The sequence below is a fragment of the Calidris pugnax genome, unplaced genomic scaffold (genome assembly GCF_001431845.1).
Source record: "Calidris pugnax isolate Ruff unplaced genomic scaffold, ASM143184v1 scaffold11, whole genome shotgun sequence".
In the NCBI taxonomy this organism is placed as follows: Eukaryota; Metazoa; Chordata; class Aves; order Charadriiformes; family Scolopacidae; genus Calidris; species Calidris pugnax.
The window spans coordinates 16,776,162-16,793,952 of NW_015090803.1; the positions used below are offsets into that span (position 1 = coordinate 16,776,162).

General features: G+C 43.8%; 1 protein-coding gene across 2 annotated transcripts; it reads right to left on the minus strand.

The window, feature by feature from the left end:
• Positions 1-2,417: 2,417 nt before the first annotated feature.
• On the minus strand, positions 2,418-15,004 carry TMEM106B (transmembrane protein 106B). 2 transcript variants are annotated; one of them, XM_014937764.1, is made up of 8 exons: positions 14,888-15,004; positions 10,986-11,207; positions 8,242-8,305; positions 6,824-6,983; positions 5,859-5,999; positions 5,722-5,771; positions 4,782-4,835; positions 2,418-4,029 (listed from the first exon to the last, which is right to left on the minus strand). In XM_014937764.1, the coding sequence occupies exons 2-8, from the start codon at positions 11,203-11,205 to the stop codon at positions 3,891-3,893; spliced, it is 828 nt and encodes a 275-aa protein (XP_014793250.1). In that variant the 5' UTR covers positions 11,206-11,207; positions 14,888-15,004; the 3' UTR covers positions 2,418-3,890. The 2 variants fall into 2 exon arrangements, with proteins under 2 accessions (XP_014793250.1, XP_014793251.1); XM_014937765.1 differs by lacking the exon at positions 14,888-15,004 and adding an exon at positions 14,355-14,367.
• Between the last annotated feature and the right edge of the window lie 2,787 nt (positions 15,005-17,791).

A 17,791-nucleotide genomic window follows, 5' to 3' on the forward strand; every position in this document is an offset into this window, starting at 1 on the left:
TTATGCACTCGCAGAACTTCAAGGACAATTTGGAGCAAAGTCAACTAAGGCGTGTATTTAAGTCTGCCAACGTAAGGCTGCAAAATATAAATACCACAAAGTTAATATCAAGGTCACACACACACATCGGAAGTGCATTAAGTACTTCAAAGCTGCACCACACAGGAAAAAGTTATGCTCGTCTTCACAAAAGATAAAGAATTAAGCAACCACCTCCTAAATACTAAGATGAGTGAACAGATTATGAATGAGCTTCTACAGGCTTTTTCCCCACAACAGGAATTCAGGAGCATCATCTTCCCTTTAAATCTCTCCAAACAGATACCTGATGGTTAGATCTTTGATCTTTGTTCAGTGACTTTATTCATTTGTTTTCAAAGCATCAGATTTAAAATACAAAAGAATGTTGTTCTCCAGGTTAAGAACGGCCAAATCGCCAACATTTTTATGCATTTAAGTATTCTACATTAATTTACCTTAAATCATAATTGTGGAATTTTAGTTATTCTATGCAGAATATATCAAGTTTTGATTTTAAGTGATGTCATTACAGTTACCTTAAATCATAGTTGTGGCATTTTAGTTATTCTATGCAGAATACATTAAGTTTTGATTTTAAGTGATGTCATTACAGTGCAACATTTGGACCATTGTTTTAAGAGATAACTAACAAAGCTTCCATTTTAAAGTGCAACAGGTTTTGGTACAGGAATTGCTACAAAGAAGTCAAGTGAAAAGAATTATACTATAAATAAAACCCTTGAAAAACACCACTACAACACCTGTATGTATGTGTTTGATAGCTTATGGGGAAGTTAGAAGTGAAGTCGCTTCAGAAGTTGTCCTTCAGAGACCATCTTACACGCAGGAAAACAAACCAGAAAAAGAAAATTACAATTCTTCAAGTTGACCTTCGGGGAGAAAAGTTGTACTTATTGATATACAGTGAACTGAAAGGCTTGCCTTTTTTATTTTTAAATCAAGATAAAAATCTAAAAGTGAAGTAATTGCAGATCTGTCACTTGAACCTATTCTCATGTTTACAAAGTCATCCACACCAATACTGACACCCCCTGCTCCCTTAGCGTGTTCCAAGCTCTGCCACATAAATCAAGTCTAAGTTGAGCATTCAAACAGATGCTGACCTGCTCATCTCATGAGATGTTACATTAAAATGAGTAAATTCATGTATTTGCCTTGTTGGGTTAGTAATATGCTGACAGTTTTGCCAGGACATACTAGCACATGTGGAACCTTAAGCCTTTGATTCTCCTGTGCCTGACTTCATTTGAGGATTCATCAATAGGATCTTTACCCCACTCTGTTTTTTTAAGATGAGAACTCTTAGTCATTCAGTAAGTCTAACTACAAATTGATGGTGTTACAGTTTACATCCATCAGATATCCCAGGTGATAGACATTAAAAGTTGTGTCTTCCCCCTTCTGCCACATACATAGAAAGAATTATTCCAGGCATCTTTATTTTAAATTAGCCAATACCAAGCATTTTATGCAACGCAAGACCCACAGATTAAAGTGGGGATTTTACTCGGGATGTCTGCCAAACTCTCCAAGGTCAGTTTGAGTCCCACAGTGTTTAACTGTAACCTCCCCCTGCCATGCTCCTTCCAGCAGCATTCACTACTCTCCCCAATTAACCTTATCATTGTGCCATTCCAGTTTTTAGATCACCTTGTGGAGAAAAATTTAAGTTGATATGAGTACCTACCTAGAGGCGTTTTCTTCTTTTTCTACTTAAAAAAAAAACACACCACCCAACAAAAAACTCCAGCACTCTAGGTGTAAATACTTAGGCCTAGAAGAAAAAATTCCTATCACTTGCTGGCTGACTTCAGATCTGATATGATTTAAACCAGAATTCAGCCTTTAGTTACCACCTGTACCTTCTCAGACCATGAGCCACAGGACTGAACCTCATCTACACTTCAGGAAGATTACAGTCACTTAATTTCCTTTGTGATTGCAAGCTGTAAGAAAGGATGTTCACTTTTAAGCGCCCAGATTGAAGAGTAATTTTCATATTATAACAGAACAGAACTACAATAAGTCATCAGAATTGACTAGTCCAGTTCCAGAAGTGCTCTAAAGCCAAACACTGACATCTTCACCTTATCAACAACTGTATGAAACTGACAGTTTCGGTTCCATAATTTGTCATGGATGTTCAGAATAAGGGCTCACAGCAACTCAAAGAGAGGAGGGGTGGGTTTTTTGTACTGGTACTTCGTTTCTTTTAAATAAGTCTTACATAATTGACATTTCCCTCCCCCCAACACAATTAGCCCCATCTAAGAAAGGCCAGTAAAGAAAAAAAAAAGAAAGAGTAATATAGACATGTATCTTCACTGAAGCACTGGAGTGTAAGAGATAGTTAGTTGCAAGAAGTTACTCAGCAGCCTTTTTCCATAGTGTTTATTGCCAATTCATTTCATATATAGCTTATTTTCAGGAGATGGGCAGCGTAAAAACCGCAACATCTATTTTAAAAGTTATATTATTCATTACAACGCAACAGTCTCAACAGTATCTTCTTACAGCTGCATTTTATCTAATTCAGAAATAAAACAATTGTGATTGAGTTAAAAAGTTTTGTACTTAACCCTTCCAACAGTCAGCCTTCAGAAGTCAAGCAACTTTGGACACCAAATTTACAAATCACCGTGTTTGGTGATAACCCCGAAAATTCCCCCTGTGCAAAACTATCCTACCAAAACTATTTAATAGCTTTGTTAATAAGTCAGTCTCATGATTACATCAGCATTCACTCTTACAGAAAAAATTGCTTTATCCTTCCTTTACATAATTTTTGATGTGAACTGAGAGTGCTCTGGAGATTCAGTAACTACTGCGTTGCGTACGGAGCCTGCACACTAGATATACACACCCCGACGTATGAACACTGACAAGCAGTTTAGACACGCAGTATATTAAAACAATAAAAATTATGAAAATTTACATCAAGCTGCCCAAAACCATGCTCACTTTCGCACCTAGTTCAAACTGCACAATCTTGATTTTTATAGCTGAACTCAAAAGTTTACTAAAAAACAAAGCAGAATGACAACATCAAAGTTTTTTTTACCCATTCACCTTCTACAATCTTGAATTTTTCCTTTTTTCAGTAATGATTTTGGGGTTTTGTTTTGTTTTTAAACACAACTTTAAATCTAATAACATACATTCTCCTTATAACATCCCAGAGGTAGCAGGAGGGAATACGAATGAAAAGATGCCAGATTCTAGAAATTGCACTTTCAAGTATAGTGTCATCCAAGAGAGCTGTCCTGGCTTTCACATGTCACTTCTAACCACGTACAACAAATGAAAATTAGAATTCCAAAATAAAGAGCTATTGCCACTGGTTTGCTATTAGAAGTTTCGTACCCAAAGACCTCAATTTAATCGTGTTACTGAAGTAGTAATACTGCCAGTTTGTCAAATACCAAGAACTGAAATATAAACTTAAAAGTTTACGAGTATCAGGTTTTTTTTCTAAAAATGCTCATTAGTGACACATTTCACCTGCACACAGACATACACACAGTTACTCTAAGCTGATGTACCACACTGTAAGGAAAGGTCCTGGATTCTGTTCAAGAATCTGCTATTCCCCCTCTCCCTCCCACCACGCCGCTCGACAGAAGTGCTCACGGGAACAGAAAACAAACAGAAGGGGAAAACACGACATTTAACGAGTGCATCTATGTACATTTTTGCACCTTTTCCCTCCTTGTATCTAAAGTGAAGGGGTCACCGTGTTCGTTAGGCTTCACATGCACGTGCTCTCCCCTTCAGGTAGTACCAGTCCTGTCCAAAGGATCTCAGCAAGCAGCAAGAGCAGTCGCTCCACACCGACCCGACCGGCGCCTTTACTGAGGAGGCTGCAGGACATTTAAATATTCTGACTGGCCCAGCTGGTAGGTTGTGTTTCCTCCACAGTCCACATACTGGTATCTCTCCTGGGATATTTGCTCAGAGTGGCCAAAGTAAGAGGTTGTCACTGTCACTCTTCAAAAGACAAAACAGAAGAGAGATTTGGTTTGTAAAGGACTTCAGTTCCCTATTCTAAAGACCAGTGTTTCTACGTTACTAGGGTTTTTAAGGAAAGAGTTTTGGAATAAAACATGTAATATTATTAAGCAACTTTTAAATAAAGTTAAAAACAATACTAGTTTTCCACAACAGATTTTCTCCATCAAACCTGAGCACACACTCTTTTTTCCTAAAGAAGATGGTAAAGCTGAGGTTCACTTGTTATTACTTCACTTTGCAAGGAGAAAGCAAGAGATGATTAGAGGAAGTTACTGCCATGATCAGTCTACAAATCTTCCCCCTTAGTCCCCAAACAAACCCCACCGTGCTGCTGTTCATGCAATCAGTCACGAGAAGCGGCTCTGGCAGAACTCCAGGAGCCTGTAACCACTTCAAGATCACGAAGATCTCAGCAATTTTTGAGCAGTGGCTGACACACCAACTCATTTCAAAGCATTTGAGAACTCAACAGCTCCATGGCTACGGCCCAGCTGCAGAGCAGGTGGAGTAATAACAGTTCTGCTCATTCAGGTGTCTTTACAGACACTCATCTGACAGAAGACTGAGTTCAGTTTCAAGAACTGTGAAGCCTCTACACCAGAAAGCAAGCTGAGTTCATTTATCTAGGATGAACAGACTCCAGGATTAAGCATTTCTGAATAATATTTTGACAAGAACTACATGGTTTTTAAAGTTGTTTTCAAAGACTAGGAAGTTTCCATACTTACTGCATCATCACTACTATGTTATGCACTTTGATAGAGGCTAAAGTACAGAAGTCACTGCAAAAAAGAAAAACAATTGTTAGATTTGCATCAAGCTTTCACAGGCAATTAACTAAAAAGCAAGAATTGTGGGTTCAGCTGGCAATTCTGCTACCTGTGTATATAGAGACTACAGAGCTGGTAGCAATGGCAACTAAAATACTTCAAAACCACTGCCTGTGACTGTAGACTCACTTTTTTTTTTTGCACTCATCCCCTTCTGCATTATGCAGTGACCCTTAACCACTCTGCAGAGATTTTCAAGTAATTGTCAGAGTTATTTTCTTGCACGATACCTCTTCAAACTGCCATTTTCTGACATGCACCCTCATACCAGTTATACAGAGCACTAAGTAAGTCTATACACTTTTCCACCCCTCCTTAAATCAATTGCTCTTGATCACACATTTTTCAGCTCTGGAACGAAAGGTATGTGACCAGTGCAACAAGGTTGGATGACAGCCACCCACAATATTTGCATGCCCTTGTCATTTTTTTCACAGCACCAACAAACATCTGCCGAAGTGTTAAACAGTGAATAAACACAGGTGATCCAAATTATATGAAAATACAAATAAGCCAATTTGGTATTAAAAGATGTTTTCTATTGGTATCTATAGTAGGGATAAATATATTGATTTTTTTCCTGTATTCAATCTAAGCTGATTTTACAGGACTCTCCAGGATCCAAACAATTAACTAGTAATGGCTAACACAAAACCTAAATTGATTAGCTGGGGAAACGCTGAAAAGTGACCCACTGTACAACCCCCAATGCTATCACACAAAGAAAATGCCACAACATCTCTGCAAATGCATTTCTGCTCACTTTGAAAAGTCAGGTTTTGCACCATCGTAATTTTTTAATAAGACCCACGTGATATTTAGAGGTGAGCACACTTACAACATGTAGCTCATTTCATCCTGTATGACTGTGGGCACCATATAGTCAATCTGAAAAAAAACCACAAAACCCACAAATGAGTAGATTTATATGTGAAGATTAACAGGTATTCAACTTTGAAAGCCTGTCCTATTTACCTGTTTCATATCCAGAGGACCAATGTTGGTGATGTTGTTTAGCCGTGCTTTGCCAATAACTGTTTTGGAAAACTGAACTTGGGCCGTGATATTTGCCACTTCAACAGAATAATAGTTGTTGTTTGTTATATTTAGTGTGTTCTGAAAAAAACCAAACACAAACAACCACAAAAGAGTAACAGCTATCTGTTCTGTGCATCTTGACGAGCATACGTTTTGAAATTTGTGCCTGAGACAGTAATACCTGAAATTATGCAAGTATATTTTTCTGCCTTCTAGGACTGGGAAGGCAGGGTGGAAGGGACCATCCCTTTACCTCCTTCTCAGATTTTTTGGTGAATATTTGAGCAGCACAAACTTCTGGCACAACTTCCCTGGTGACCACCCTCCACTGCAAATACTGCATTTCTCCCTATCCTCAATTATTCCTCCCAGGAAATTTAGCCATCACAGGACCCTTTTCTCCCATGGCTGCTTTGCTTCATTTAAAATGACAAACTCTACGAGAAGTCCTTAATCAATCCTCTGTTGACTGCATTACCAAGCAGCACATGAAAAGAACTCCTTGAAGTTTTAAGCTGGATAAGAAATTATTTTTCCTTAGAACCGATTCTGACAGATGCCTAATACCAGGACAGCATTTAATTACATTCCTACATACACACACTACATTTCACTCATACTCCAAAAATAAAGCAGAGAACCACAAAGTCACTGTTCTCATGAAAACAGAAGACCCAGTGGCAGGTTGCAACTACACCTCTATTAGCTGCAGCTGCAGGAACCAGCTCCAGCAGGTCCAGTTACATTTTTCAAAGCAGTCATTGTATCTGCTTATGCTTCTTAAAGCACTAACCAAGTTTACCAGCAAGGCACAATTTCTGTGCATATTAAACCATCACAGTAGTATCTCTTATTGCATTTATCCATTACAAACATCCAAACAAACAGAGAGCCAGACTCACCGTGATATTTAGATAAATTATACGTCTACCCTGTTCGTAAGTGACATACACTGACTTCACTCCAATGTACTCAACGTCGATCGAGCGAGGAAACAAGAAGAAAACAGCCAGCCCAGAAAGCAGCAAACATACAATTACAGAAGCGGTCACGTAGAGCTTTCTGGAGACAAAAAAAAAAATAAAATAACATGTTAATTTTCTTTTAAGTAATAAGAATGACTAGTCAATACAACTCGTTCAGTCTATTTCTAGCTTCCACCAGCTTCCAAAGGGGGAAAAAAGGTGTGAAGTACAGCATAGTTGGGGCTTATCTCAAACAGATGTTATTCTTGTATACACACATCAGAAATCAAGTTCCAAACACGTGGTTGTCCCAACATTTATAACTTAAAAAGGAAAAATGGAGAGGTAAATATTTATGCGCTCTGGAACACAAGCACTTCCTCCTAAAATTTATTTATAGCAGAATTTTTGTCATTCTGCAAGACTCTTGCAAAACACGCCCAGAAAGCTCTTACACAGGATTCTTTGTCATAAAAGACTTCCAGGGAAAGTGTTAGACTTCTGCTAAGGAACAGGAAATTCACAATTAAAGGGGTGTGAATGTAGGATAATAAGACACAAACAAAAGACTCTATTGTATTGCAGCTCCAAATTTCTCTAAATTAGAACACTAAAGCAGTATGTTTCAAATTTGTACTACTATTACATCAGATATACGATCTGAGATAGTATTATGTGAACTTATAGCATTTTTCCCCCCTGGCATTCATTTCTATTTACTACAGAAACATCCAAACACGAAAGAAAGAAAACCAACAAAAAGTGTCAGAACAAGAAGCCCTGAGCACTGTAATTAAACCTTTAAGTAGATCCTAGGGGAAAATACAAAAGCACTATCAGAATGATGAATTTGTTGATTTTGCTGGCTGCTCAGAGCTTTACAGATTAATTTCTAGGTGACTTATTTTGTAGTAGTGGCCCAAAGAATTTATCACTTTATCCAGACTTTTAACACTGAAGATGTAGCTGTTAAGATCAATTAAGATGCTACGCAGATTGACAAATACTTGCATAATTACTGTATCAGACTTTAACACCGAAGATGGAGCTGTTAAGATCAATTAAGATGCTACACAGATTGACAAATACTTGCATAATTACTGTAGATGTTCAAATAAATCTCCCCATGAAGAGATCATACAGTATTAGTTAGCTTTGTAGGACAAACTGTGATGGGACTATGCACACCTGTTAATAAATAACTCTCCAAGAGTTAAAGATTAAGGCTGGTATTACTCATGAGCAGGGTTCTTTCAATACTGATTCTTAACATTACTTCCTTTAAATTGCTGAATTTCAACTGGAATAAAAGAATTAACTGTAGATTCATGTATCACAACCAACTATTAACTTACGTTCTCCTTGGCCTCAGTCTCTGATCACTGTATGGAATTAATGCTACCAGCTGATTTTCCTGCCCTGGAAACAAAAACACCCTTTCAGAATTTAAACAAACAAAGACTAAGTATTGTTGCAGCTACTTCAAACAAAGACTGCCCGTTGTAACTTAACGGCACCAAAGAATAAACACTGAAGATAAACATTTAAATTCCAGATAATGGTCCAAGTAGAATACTCCTGTAGCTTATGTCACTTTCTGAAATAAGAGCACAGATTGCACAACACCAGGAGGAAAAAACACCAAGCCCACCAAGACTAAAACAGCAACAAGTTCTGCCTCTGTGCTGCACACACAGAAGAGGTGGCATCCTCTGGCACCATGTCCTCAAGAGAAACAGAGGTACAACAGCATCCAGCTCTCTCTGCCAGACCATGTAAGTCGTAGGAAAACACCACTCGAAGTCCAGGCAGTAAGAACTGATCCAGGAGGTGTTCTACACCTACTCTGCTTAAAAGCAGGGTTTCTTCAAAAACAAATACATATATCAATTTGGGTGGCTTTGGCAACACAAGCTATACTATATCTAAGTATTCTGGGAACCGCTGGTATATACAACTATTTCTCAAGGGACTGAGCTGCAGCACCCTGGAAGATGGTTTTAAATTGAAAGATGGGAAATTTAGCACACACACAGGAGGTGGCATCCTCTGGCACCATGTCCTCAAGAGAAACAGAGGTACAACAGCATCCAGCTCTCTCTGCCAGACCATGTAAGTCGTAGGAAAACACCACTCGAAGTCCAGGCAGTAAGAACTGATCCAGGAGGTGTTCTACACCTACTCTGCTTAAAAGCAGGGTTTCTTCAAAAACAAATACATATATCAATTTGGGTGGCTTTGGCAACACAAGCTATACTATATCTAAGTATTCTGGGAACCGCTGGTATATACAACTATTTCTCAAGGGACTGAGCTGCAGCACCCTGGAAGATGGTTTTAAATTGAAAGATGGGAAATTTAGGTTAGATACTGGAAAGAAATTCTTTGCTGTGAGGGTGGTGAGACACTGGAACAGGTTGCCCAGAGAAGCTGTGGCTGCCCCATCCCTGGAGGGGTTCAAGGCCAGGCTGGATGGGGTTTGGAGCAACCTGGTCTGGTGGGAGGTGTCCCTGCCCAGGGCAGGGGGGTTGGAACTGGATGATCTTTAAGGTCCCTTCCAACTCAAACCATTATATGATTCTATAAGTCAAAAAAGTATTTACTGGGATTTCACCAAACAGCAAGTTACTTCATGAGTCAGCATTATTAAAAGAGGAATATCTTAACAGCAGAAATAAAAAACACAAGCACAGACGAACTGTTGAAAGTACATTTGCCTTTATAGCTTTTGCTATACAAGAAAAAGGAATTGACAGACATCCCTATTTGAACAGAGAGGCCTCAAGACCAAGTCCAATTTGCATTTTTTAAGCCAAATGCAGAATCTGACCAGCATTACCACTTAGCTAATCAACCACTTTGAAGTGATTCCATTCCAAATCACTGCACTGAGCTAAGCATGCTAACTAAAGCAGGCAGTCTTCTGTAACATCAACCTTCTAAAAAAACCCTTACCTATTCAAAACAGATTTTCATCTCAACCTCAATGAAGCATATTCAACATTTGAACAAAACAGCTCAGTCCTACTTTCTTACTTAATCATACTGAAAAGCTAAAGCTGTCCAAGTAACAAAATGCATTTTCATGTGTTTATTATACAGTTTATCCATCACATCACGTGTTACAGTCTTCCCTGTTAGTGTTCATAGAAGAACTGTGTGACTAAATTCTTCCCCTCTCCCCTCAAAAACCAGTCCCAAACGTGAAACCTTCTCATCAGCTCCTCCCCACCATCAAGGGAAGATCTTACAGCTGGGGCAGAAGGCTGTGCCTGAAACCCTGTTTCAGGTACCCTGCATTCTCCCTTCAGAGCTCTGTTTCTAACCAGCTGCTCAGGTAGCTCACCATGTAGGCGTGCAATAAAGCAGAATGTTTTATTAGAAGAAAAGGAAAAACAGAGGATGAGAGCAGCAAGTAAATAAACAGCATAAAGAACAATTTCTGCTCAGCCCACTCCTTCCCAAGGCAGCCAGAGATCCTGTATATTTTCAATTCCCAGCTGGGGTCCTCTGTCTGGCAGGAACAGAGGGAGTTTAAGGGAAATCAAGGGCAAAAAAACCTCACCATAAATGATGAGGGAAAAGGTGTTGTAGCAACAGGTCTACTTTTTACTCTCTGTTTGCAGCTATTTTTGCCAAGTTATATATTGATTCAACGAGTTTAAAATAGGCAGTTAAAAAATGCAGTAAAATGTCACAAAAATAAAGGTTAGAAAATTCAACTTGCGAGAGTTAGGGTTATGTGTGATTTTAAAGCTGAGAAGCAAGGAACACTAGCATTGCACAGACAGGAGAAGAACCAACAGGTAACAAATAAATTTGCTTCATTCATCTGATGTAATTATAACAAAATCTTCGTGCTAAAAAGTCAAAAAGATAAGAAACTCCACCTTGACTAGGAGAGCTATTTGTTACAGATTACTATAGTTACACTTGCATGTGGCTATGAGGCAGATTTATAGGTTAAAAAAAGAAATAAAGAAAAGTTACCTCGTGTCTTGACTAGGAGAGCTATTTGTTACAGTTTATTATAGTTACACCTGCATGTGGTTATGAGGTAGATTTATAAGTTAAAAAAAAAGAAATAAAGAAAAGTTACCTCGTGGAATTCTTCCTGTTCCCTGGCAAGTGGGGCAGGTGACGCTGTCTCTTCCTGTGAATTCCACGTAGGGAAACTGCGACACGTCCCCACACCTGCCATCCTCGTTGTGCGACTCCGAGTGAACCAACCCGTTCCTCATGTTATCAGACACCGTGCCCCCATCGTAGCCGTCGTCCTTGCACGTGTGCATAGGCAGGTGAGAAAGGGATTTTCCCATGTCTAAAATAAGAGTCAGAAGAAAGTTTTCAGGGACAATGAAATACAGCTTGCATTTATCCCTCCCCATCAGGTAACTATTAGCCTACGGTCATTACTCCAACAAGAACTTCCATTGCCCTCTGTTCAGATCTCTTAAGACCCGTAAAGCTGGAGTCAATCCCAACCTGAACTAACTGGGAGCTTTGTTCAGATCCTCCACAATGCACAGGTTGAAGGGGAATCAACCAGAGGCTTTTAAATTCCAACAGTAGAGTTGCTGGCAAAAGGTTACAACAGTCAAGCAGTGCTTTTCAAAGGACTGTTATTGTACAGGCTTTCACACAACGCATTAATCTTGGGATAAAAAAATTCAAGACGGGGCTCTAGAAAGCAAGTTCGCAATTTTCAGTGGTTTCTCCACACACCATAGACCCAATTCTAATAAGCTTTTTAGGTTGGACTTGTTTTGAGAACACAGGATCAGCTACTCATTGCCAAGCTATATATATAAATCTCCAGGTGTTAAAACCAATGATTCCCTTTTAACCAAAAAGAGGAATGATTCACAGGAAAGTCAAGGAAAAAAATAGGAGTTACTTTAACATAGCTGCTGGCAATACATAGCATTTATAAAGGACTGTTAAAAAAAAAAAAAGTATTACTCACAAAAGCATTTTTGCTAGCTATGCAAATTTTAAAGTTTTCTCATGACTCTGGCTTTTCAGCTGTGATACTGGAACTGCCCCGAAACACAGACCACTTGAAACTAAAGATTATAATGAACTGATCCAAGTGGAAATGTCCTTAATTTGCAACAGGTGGAAAACAAACTCAAAGTTAAAAATTAAATAATCTGTACAGCAGTGGCAACCAGCTTATCCCCATAACCCACTTTAGTTACTTAACACACAGAGACACAAACCACTCAATTCACCAGTATCTTGGGGAACAGTTTTTCCATTGTAAGTGGCATTTTTTAAAGCACCTGCCAGTAATTACCATGCTGCTTCACTGAGAAGGGAGCTCTAAGAGGCAGATTAAGAGAGCAAAACAAGCCAGAATATTTTAAACTAACCACTCAGAACAGAAAGATCTTAAATAAGGTGATGGTAACACGAGCACAACATTAATTGATTATATTGCCTCAAAGGCTGGGTGAATGTAGGGGGGGAAAGGCAAATGCCAACAAGTCCCAGTTACTGTTTCAGCAAATATACAGCATTATTCTATTCATTTAAGTCACTCAACCCTTACAAGAAGGAAAACTATTTATCCTTATGCTGTTACAGCACTTTTTAAATGTTCTAAATTTGGGAGCTATTCAATAAGGGAAACTGTTGAACTAAAAAGTAAAAACTATTGAAAAAAACATTTCTGAAAAAGCTGTCGACAAAGCTGAGGATTATTCCACGTGGGGTTTTTGCTTACTGTTTTCCTTACAGCTGACCTAGAGCCTTCAAGCTCTGAAACTTGAGCCTTACAGCTTAGGCAAGAGCTGTCACCAATCCAGGTCTGAACACTGAGGGATCAGTCCCTGGTGCTGTTGTGCTACAACTCTACTCAACTTACCTGCTCTACCCAGGGTAGGCCCAGCCTACACCTACACTAACAACTAAACACAGAACAAGCAGCAACTCTGTAGAAATTAATTTAACAGTTACTGAGGACCCTACAACCACTCTATACATGGTTTTGAGTGTCTGTTTCAGACTAGCTCTTGTCTAGACTGACAACACCCACTCACAAACAAAGCACACCTTCCAGTTCTAGCTTCTCCCAAAAGGAGGAGAGTTCACGTGCTCCCAGATCACACTGTGACGTGACCCAAGGTGCAGCAAGAAAGGATGACTGGGAACTCATTCCAGGAGCACACCCTTCTCCTGAATTAAAATACTCCTCCAATGGCAGCTGTACTTGGACTTCTATAATTAGAATTTAATTCTGTTGTTCTACCGCCAGAGACTGAAGAGAGATACATCTGTGAACTACAGATGAGAAAACACCCACCTTCAAGTGCAATGTGTTCCTCTCACATGGTTTGAGCCCCCAACCAAGCACTGTACTTAATACAGCTGACCAAAACTCGAGAACAGTTTGTTCTTTTATCCAGCACCCACATGCTGAACCCTAATAGTTCTGAGAATATATCAGCTTCGTACACATCAGCCTCAATATTGTCACCAAAACCACAAACCCTACTTCCTCAACAGCTGTGCTTTGACCCAGTCTCTCCCTCGTAAGTGATGTATACATTCCAGCCTCCTTGGACTTGTCTGGAGCTCCCTTGAATTCACAATCCGTTATAAAGGGTTCGGAAAATTAAAAAAATGTTGTGATAAGCAGCTTTCGTTTAAGGCCGTGCCCCCCAGCTTGCTACAGGATAGTACACAGACAGTGTCCCAGGCACACAGCACCACCACATCCCCAGAAAAATGCAAGGCTCAGGGAAAAAACTTTTTGTTTATGAAAACAGCAAAACTTTGTAAAGTCATTGTTATGCTTCTCCAAACAGTTAGGGCAGCGCTCTTGCCCCTTACACGCAAACGTATAAACTTGAGGTTACAGACCTACTTCTATTTCAAAACAGCACAAGATTTTGAATGGAAACCTCCTCCTGCCCTATCAGCTGTGCCTTAAACACCAAGATTACAAGCTCCTCCAAAGCAGAGAATTCACAGCAGGGGAAGGCTGGGAAGGCAGGGGCAGGCGGGCCATCTCCGCCGCTGCCCCGAACCCCCTTTAGAGACCCCCTGTCCCGTACAGGGCCGGCTGGCCAAAGCCGGCGCTGCCAAAACAGGCAGGAGTAAGAACCTCCCTGAGATTTACGGGATTTCCTCCCTCGCCAAGGCCGGCGCGGCGGCTGCTCTGGCAAACATGGCGAAGTTTCCAGCCGCCGGAACGCAGACCGAGGCCCGGCGAGCTCCCCCTATGCCGGCCGGCACCCAGCGGGCCCCGGCACCCGCTCGACCGGGGGGAGAGGGGGGTCCCGGCGCGGGAAGCCGCCCCAGGGTAAGCGAGGCCCCGCCGCGGGCCTGCTCAGGCCTCGCCGAAGCCCACGAACCACCGCCCGGCTCCGTCAGGGCCTCACAGACAAGGCCGCGCTCGGCCTGGCTCCGGCTCCCACCCCAGGCCCGCCGTCCCCCGGCTCCCCGCCGCGGCTCTCCCCACCTGCGGCGCGGGCTCCGCCGACCGAAGAGGAGGGGGGGGGGAGTCAGGACCGAAGGCTCCAGGTACGACGCAACGGCCCCGGCGCTAAACCCCGGATCCGGGGCCTGCGCAGGGGCGGGGCGACGGGAGGCGGTACCGCGTCAGGCCCGGCCCCGGTATCAGGCCGCGGGCGGGGCTGGGCCCGGTTCCTGGCGGGGGCAGGGAGGGTGGAAGCGTGAGGCCACGGGCGCGTTTGGGGGGTGTTCCCGGCCCCCGGGGGTAGAAGGAGGACGAGGAAGAGGGAAAGGCAGGGGATGGCGCAGCCCCTCGCCGCAGCTGAGGGAGGGCGGGCAGGGCCGGGTTCCCCCCCACCCCGAGTTTCTGTCAGCGCTCGGCCGCGGTTGTGTGGGTCCCCGCCTCCACCGAGGCTCTGAGTTTCATAGAATCTTAGAATTGTCTAGGTTGGAAGAGACCCTTGGGATCATCGAGTCCAACCATCTATCCTACTCTACAAAGTCATCCCCTACACCATGTCCCTTAGCACTGCATCTAACCTGCGGCGCGGGCTCCGCGGGCTGAGCCGGGCCGACCGAAGAGGAGGGGGGGGGGAGTCAGGACCGAAGGCTCCAGGTACGACGCAACGGCCCCGGCGCTAAACCCCGGATCCGGGGCCTGCGCAGGGGCGGGGCGACGGGAGGCGGTACCGCGTCAGGCCCGGCCCCGGTATCAGGCCGCGGGCGGGGCTGGGCCCGGTTCCCGGCGGGGGCAGGGAGGGTGGAAGCGTGAGGCCACGGGCGCGTTTGGGGGGTGTTCCCGGCCCCCGGGGGTAGAAGGAGGACGAGGAAGAGGGAAAGGCAGGGGATGGCGCAGCCCCTCGCCGCAGCTGAGGGAGGGCGGGCGGGTTCCCCCCACCCCGAGTTTCTCTGTCAGCGCTCGGCCGCAGCTCGGCCGCAGCTCGGCCAGCGGTTGTGTGGGCCCCCGTCTCCACCGAGGCTCTGAGTTTCATAGAATCATAGAATCATAGAATCGTCTAGGTTGGAAGAGACCCTTGGGATCATCGAGTCCAACCATCTACCCTACTCTACAAAGTCCTCCCCTACACCATGTCCCTTAGCACTGCATCTAAACGGCCCTTAAACACAGCCAGGGATGGTGACTCCACCACCTCCCTGGGCAGCCTGTTCCAATGCCCGACCACTCTTTCGGTGAAAAATTCTTTCCTAATGTTCAATCTAAACCTACCCTGTTGGAGCTTGAAGCCATTCCCTCTCATTCTGTCACTAATTACCTGTGAGAAGAGACCAGCACCAACCTCTCTACAGTGTCCTTTCAAGTAGTTGTAGAGAGTGATGAGGTCTCCCCTCAGCCTCTTCTTCCTCATACTAAACAGTCCCAACTCCCTCAGCCGCTCCTCATACAATTTGTTTTCCAGCCCCCTCACCAGCTTCGTTGCCCTCCTCTGCGCTCGCTCCAGCACCTCCAGATCTCTCTTGTACTGAGGTGCCCAAAACTGGACACAATACTCGAGGTGTGGCCTCACCAGTGCTGAGTACAGGGGCACAATCACCTCCCTACTTCTGCTGGTCACACTATTTTTGCCTTAATCACAGGAAAAAAAACCTGATTTTACTTCGTGGGCCTTTCACCATGGTTATTTTCTGTTCCCTTTTGACAGCGCCGGTGGAGGTAACTCGCCAACGCCGTGCTCCGGGGGAAACGCGATGCTCCAGCAAGGGAAAGCTGTGCCAGGTCAGCAAAATAAAGGTGGTAGGAAGCCAGGACACGCCGCCACCTCAGTTACAGTTTTGTAACTCGTGTCCTAAGGTTGCTTTGTACAGCTGGTCTTTATTCAGTGCACAGGCAGTGGGATGTTCCCTGAGCAATTTCCCAAGAGAAAAATGAAGTACTGTGGAAGTGAATAACTTGTGTTGTGTGCCTGCATCTGGTCCTTGAAAACCACTACCTGGTGTCTGTGGCAACGCAGGACATCACTCCTGTATGGGGATGTGGGGGCAGGAAAGGGATAAGTGCTGCAGGATGAAGGAGTCTGGGGGAACAGGGGGAAGCTCTGCCTGGTTTGGGAGCCTTGTCCCACCTGCAGGAATGAATCAGGCTGAGGGGAACCCTGTGATTCACACCACGGATCAAAGTGCAAGGGCAAGCAAAGGGGCAGGGCTGAAGGGAGAGGATGAGGAAGCGAGGTCCTTATGCCAGTTTGGGGTGATCACGAGCATGGGGCAGGGTGCCAGGCTGCTCCAGAGGCCAGGAGGAGACAGGCTGCCTCCAGCAGCCACCCAGAGCTGGGGCAGGCGTGAGGCCACCTGCAGTACAGCCCAGACAGCAGTGTGTCAATCACCTGGCTGCGGGTCCAGGAAACAATCTGCACAGAAAATAACCTTCCCTCACCCAAAAATGTGCTCAGAGAAACAGTTCTGTACATATCTTTACCTGGGCTGATGCCAGCCCATTTTATTCCCTTCATCCTTGGAACTTCCTGCTGCTTTCTACAAGTTTAAGAGGTCTCAACTAGCAATAGGCTCTAGCCTTCATTATCCAGCTCAAGTGCTGCTCACTGGTGACTTGACTCTGCTTCTCTAGCCAGGCATGGCCTAAATCCTCACAGCATTGACAAGAGCTGGGATTGGGATGTCTCTTGGCCTTCTGGTAGACCGTCATCTGTCTATGGCTGATCACTGTTTAAGGTTCCTGAGGTGCCCATACAAAGGTCTCTGTGCCACAACATTGACCATGGTACTTTGTGGGTTCCTAACTACAAAATGATGTGTAAAAACTGTTGAAGAGATCCCTGGCGTGCTCAGGGCTTACATGGAGCTTGTATCTTGCTTTAGAGCACCAGCAGATGCTGAATGATGTGAATTTGTTTTAAATAACAGTGCAGAGGAAAATGAAGTGCTGTGGAAGTGAATAACTTGTGTTGTGTGCCTGCATCTGGTCCATGAAAACCACTACCCGGTGTCTGTGGCAACACGGGGCATCACTCCTGTGTGGGGATGTGGGGGCAGGAAAGGGATAAGTGCTGCAGGATGAAGGAGTCTGGGCGACCAGGGGGAAGCTCTGCCTGGTTTGGGAGCCTTGTCCCACCTGCAGGAATGAATCAGGCTGAGGGAAACCCTGTGATTCACACCACAGATCAAAGTGCAAGGGCAAGCAAAGGGGCAGGGCTGAAGGGAGAGGATGAGGAAGCGAGGTCCTTATGCCAGTTTGGGGTGATCACGAGCATGGGGCAGGGTGCCAGGCTGCTCCAGAGGCCAGGAGGAGACAGCTTAATCACAGGAAAAAAAACCTGATTTTACTTCGTGGGCCTTTCACCATGGTTATTTTCTGTTCCCTTTTGACAGCGCCGGTGGAGGTAACTCGCCAACGCCGTGCTCCGGGGGAAACGCGATGCTCCAGCAAGGGAAAGCTGTGCCAGGTCAGCAAAATAAAGGTGGTAGGAA